The 4,273-nt window shown below is 55.8% G+C and overlaps 2 protein-coding genes across 2 annotated transcripts in view; both read right to left on the bottom strand.

The window, feature by feature from the left end:
- Nucleotides 1–1,182, bottom strand: part of PTSG_13092 (acetyl-coenzyme A synthetase) — a 6,596-nt gene extending 5,414 nt beyond the window's left edge. Inside the window, exons 1-4 of the mRNA XM_004988636.1 lie at nt 1,019–1,182; nt 742–834; nt 351–465; nt 90–168 (exon numbers count right to left, since the gene is read on the bottom strand). Coding sequence (XP_004988693.1) covers nt 90–168; nt 351–465; nt 742–834; nt 1,019–1,066 — 335 coding nt within the window. The 5' untranslated portion in view covers nt 1,067–1,182. The remainder of the gene's footprint in view (nt 1–89; nt 169–350; nt 466–741; nt 835–1,018) is intronic.
- PTSG_13093 (uncharacterized protein) overlaps nt 1,171–4,273 on the bottom strand; it is a 5,669-nt gene continuing 2,566 nt past the window's right edge. Inside the window, exons 7-13 of the mRNA XM_004988637.1 lie at nt 3,798–3,883; nt 3,295–3,651; nt 2,324–3,022; nt 2,029–2,062; nt 1,682–1,845; nt 1,427–1,516; nt 1,171–1,250 (exon numbers count right to left, since the gene is read on the bottom strand). Of these exons, the coding sequence (XP_004988694.1) occupies nt 1,224–1,250; nt 1,427–1,516; nt 1,682–1,845; nt 2,029–2,062; nt 2,324–3,022; nt 3,295–3,651; nt 3,798–3,883 (1,457 nt within the window). The 3' untranslated portion in view covers nt 1,171–1,223. The remainder of the gene's footprint in view (nt 1,251–1,426; nt 1,517–1,681; nt 1,846–2,028; nt 2,063–2,323; nt 3,023–3,294; nt 3,652–3,797; nt 3,884–4,273) is intronic.

Raw genomic sequence — 4,273 nt, forward strand, 5'->3', positions numbered from 1 at the left:
TGTTCCCCTCCCCCCCCCCTTGTTTGCACCCATCACCAATGCACACCAATGTACATTACCAAGGCACACCAATGTACACCGCCACTGACCAGAAGAAGGCAACGCGGTCGCCACGGCCAGCCTCCACGTGCCGGTCAAGCACATTGTAGCAGATGTTCGTCAGGCCGCCTGACACGACACACAACAGCGCGCACGTGTTAGCAACAGGTTTCATGCCAGCGTTGCACAAAACGCACACCCATCAAGACAACATGATGGCGTGCATGCGTCCCTTGCAGCCATGCCTTGGTTTCTCCTTTGCAGTCCCCCAACGCACGTGAATCTCTTTCCACTCCTTACAACCAGCGCACCTTTGAACCAGGAGATCTTGACGGGGCCTTGCTCACGGTCGTAGTTCCAGCTGTGAAACTCGTCCCACTTCTTCTCCCAGTGGAACTGCTCTGCAATCCTCGTCCAGAACGCCTCCTGCACAGCAACCATTGCACAAGACACAAGTACGCAAGTGTGTGGACTTGGGGTGTGAGGTTGAACCTCGTGTGACAACAGCACAGCAAATGTCGCCACAGTCATCGCGGTCATAAAAAGTGCCGCAGAGGAATCGAACAACATGCGCTGTCAAGAGCACATGTCCACACACCCATTGATAAACATACACACGCAAACAAACATGCACACACACGCAAGCATGCATACAGACAAACACAAACACAAACACACACATACACATGTACGAACACTCACCGGGTTCTCGATGCTCTCGCGGTACATCTTCTCATACTCGGCGAGAGATGCCACGTGTGCGCCCTTGCGCGCATGGTTCGAGGGCTGGTACAGCTACAACATGCATAACCAAATGAAGCATGCATCAGATGCAAGGAGGACAACAAACAACGGAAGACACAACAGAAAAAGTGTCACGTGGGATATTGTCACATACCACAACCAACATCAAACACAAAACACCAGTGGACATGCTTGCTGCTTATCTCTCATCCATTGTTTCCACCCTCTCACCAACCTCCTTCTCCTTGGTGGGCGCGTCAGCCAGCTCCATGAACTTCGACATGATGCGTGGTTGGTGCAGTGGCAGTGGACGTGTTGGATGGATGCGGTGTTTGGTGTGTGTGTTGTGTTGTGTTGTGTTGAGATGAGAAACACTGAACACAAGGTCGCGTCGTCGAAATTTATTGGATGATGTACACGAAATTGGTAGCAGGAAGGATTCAGCGGTGGTGGCGGCGAGACACAGACTATGTTGGTTGGAGGGATGTGTGAGGAGGGAAGGGGTTGGTTGGATGGTGAGGGAAGGGGGTTGGCACAATGTGAGATTGTGACATGCAACAACAGATGTGCATGTGTGCGTGTTTGTGTAGGTGCACAGGACAGGAACAAGAGCATGCATGTTCATCACACAACGAAGCAATACCTTGGATATGGACAGTGAGCCAGAGCGCCCTTGAGAGCCGCCTGCATCATCACCGCTTGTGTTGTCCGTCTCACTGCCGTCCTCACCGCCCTGTGCGTGTGTGCATGTGTGCGTGCATGTGTGTGTGAGCGGCGAACAAGATGCACAGCGTCGCAGTGTCATCGTACACCAACCACAGGTAACACCACACGCCATCACACGCCATCACACGCCACCACACGCCACCACACACCATGACACGCAATACGCACGCACATTGAACCGCGTGCGCTTGTCTGTGACATTGCCCTGCTTGCGCAATGCCTCCAGCTGCTGTAACTGCCGCTGTTCCCTGCGCGCCGCCTTTGCTGCTCGCTCCGCCGCCAAAATCTCCCGCCGTAACTGCTCCTCCCGCTCACGCAGCGCGCGCACCTTCGCATCTGTGTGTGTGTGTGTGTGTGTGTGTGTGTGTGTGTGTGTGTGTGTGTGTGTGTGTGTGTGTGTGTGTGTGTGTGTGTGTGTGTGTGTGAATGAGTCACGATGTTGGGAGCTGAACGCGATTCAAGCCAACACCACCACCACCACCACCACCGCTGCTGCTGCTGCTGCCACCACGATCTCACCTGGCTGAGCGGTTCGCTGCGCTTTCATGAGCCGCTGTTGACGAGAAAACAAACAAGAGATGCAGTGCAAAATATGCCCAGGACAAGTTTGAGAGCAGCACGTGAGAACGAACACCATGAACAAGATGCAAGCGCACGTGCTCGTTGGACTGCAACCGCATACAACAACGCACACACACACACGCACACACCTATACACGCACACACACACACACACGCACACGCACACGCACACGCACACGCGCATGCACACGCACTCACACACGCACAAACACAACCATCTCCCCTGTTCTACCTTGCTCCTGACGATGGGTGGTGTGGCGCTGCCGTGCGTCTGCTGCTGCAATCGGTGCTGCAGCTGCTGTGGATTCACATCGGGGACGGCGTGCGCATGCATTGGCGACAGCATCTCTAATGCGTCCGCCTCTGCCGCGCTGCCGGCACGGTGCACACCCTTTGTTGCTGTTGTTGTCGTTGTTGTCGTCGTTGTCTGTGGCTGTGGTGTCATTGTCGCTGCGGTTTTGTTTGCGTAGCCGTGGTTGCTGTTGGAGCGCGATGCATTGGACAGCGATGACGACAACGAGCCACCGTTCACCACACCACCGCTGCCGCCGCTATTGGTGTCCCGTGGTCGCATGTGTTGCGGCTGAATGTGCAGCGAACGCTTCCCTGCCGCCTTTGGCGCTGCCTGTGACGGCGATAACGATGACGATGATGATGACGATGCTTTGTGTGAAGCAGGTGGTGCTGCATGTTTGCTGATCGCAACAGTTGATGGTGTCGTGATCACCGCCGCTGTTGCTGCTGCTGTTGACGTCGCTGGTGCCTTCACACGCGATGCTCGCACCTCCCCACCATCATCATCATCATCATCATCATCATCACGTGGTCTGTGTTCATGGTGCGGTGCCGGTGTCGGGGTGGTGTTGTTCTTCCGCGTCTGGTCGGCCATCGTCTCCAACTGCAGCGAAACAGCCGCCATCTTGGCCATGTGCTGTGTTGTGACGGGACGCGGGTGTGTGTGTGTGTGTGTGTGTGTGTGTGTGTGTGTGTGTGTGTGTGTGTGTGTGTGTGTGTGCGTGTGTGTGTGTGTGCGTGTGTGTGTGTGTGTGTGTGTGTGTGTGTGTGTGTGTGTGTAGGGGTGCGAGCTGGAGGCATCAGGCTGCAAAGATTCACGAACATATCACGTGCACTGTATCTCCATCTTCACCCCACCCCAACACATCACCCCCACCCCTCTCTCATCATGCCAATACCGCCGCCCACCTGCTGCAGGTCTTCCAACGCGTCCCGGAGTTCCTCCTCTTCGGCGCTCGCAGTGCGCGTGTGCCGCCCCTTCCGTGGCAGCGGCGTCTGACCTCCACCATCACCATCACCGCCACGAACACCGTCATGGTCGATCGGTGCAACAGCTGATGAGGCCGTAACAGCGGCAGGCTGTTGCTGTTGCTGTTGCTGTTCCTCTTTACGCTTCTTCGGCTGCTTCTTCTGTTGTCGCTGGTGTTGCTGTTGCTGTGCCTGCTGCCGTTGCTGTTGCTGTTGCTGCTGCCCCGCCGCGCGAGTGTTTGCGTCGTCTGCAAACCAGTTTGGCTCCGGCTCCCCGCGCTCCCGCCGCCGCAACGCCTTTGCACATGCATGTGTACGCGTGCGTGTGTGTATGTGTGCGTGAGTGAACATGTGTGTGTGTGCATGCGGCGAACATTACAGTACAAACATGCAATGGACATCATTCATCAAGCGGGCTCCACCACCACCACCATTGCCACCACCTGTGCAATGAAGTTTGCGCAGGCGACGTGCCCGGCCTGCATTGCGATTTTCCGCGGCGTCAGGCCCTCATAGTCCACGCCGCTCACTGCAGTGGGCCGCATGTGTGTGTGTGTGTGTGTGTGCGTGTGTGTGTGTGTGTGTGTGTGTGTGTGTGTGTGTGTGTGTGTGTGTGTGTGTGTGTGTGCGCGTCACGGCGAGCTGGCGCTGCAGGCGCCGCTGCTCAAGTTCGCTCCTGGTGGCCGGACAGGTAAAGGAGAGAAAGACAACGGAGAGAGAATGTGTGAGTGTGTGTGTGTGTATGAGTGGTTATGATTTTAAGTGTAGGTGTACGTGAGAATATGTGAGTTGAGAGACAACATCTCACAGACGGCCGAAAGACAACGACAACACACACGGCAGCCGCGGCAACAACGATGATGAAGAGATGCGACAGGGCAGCAGCAGATAATACCATTGAAGCGGATCTGCAACCCTG

This window comes from Salpingoeca rosetta, assembly GCF_000188695.1.
Source record: "Salpingoeca rosetta unplaced genomic scaffold supercont1.34, whole genome shotgun sequence".
Lineage (NCBI taxonomy): Eukaryota > Choanoflagellata > Craspedida > Salpingoecidae > Salpingoeca > Salpingoeca rosetta.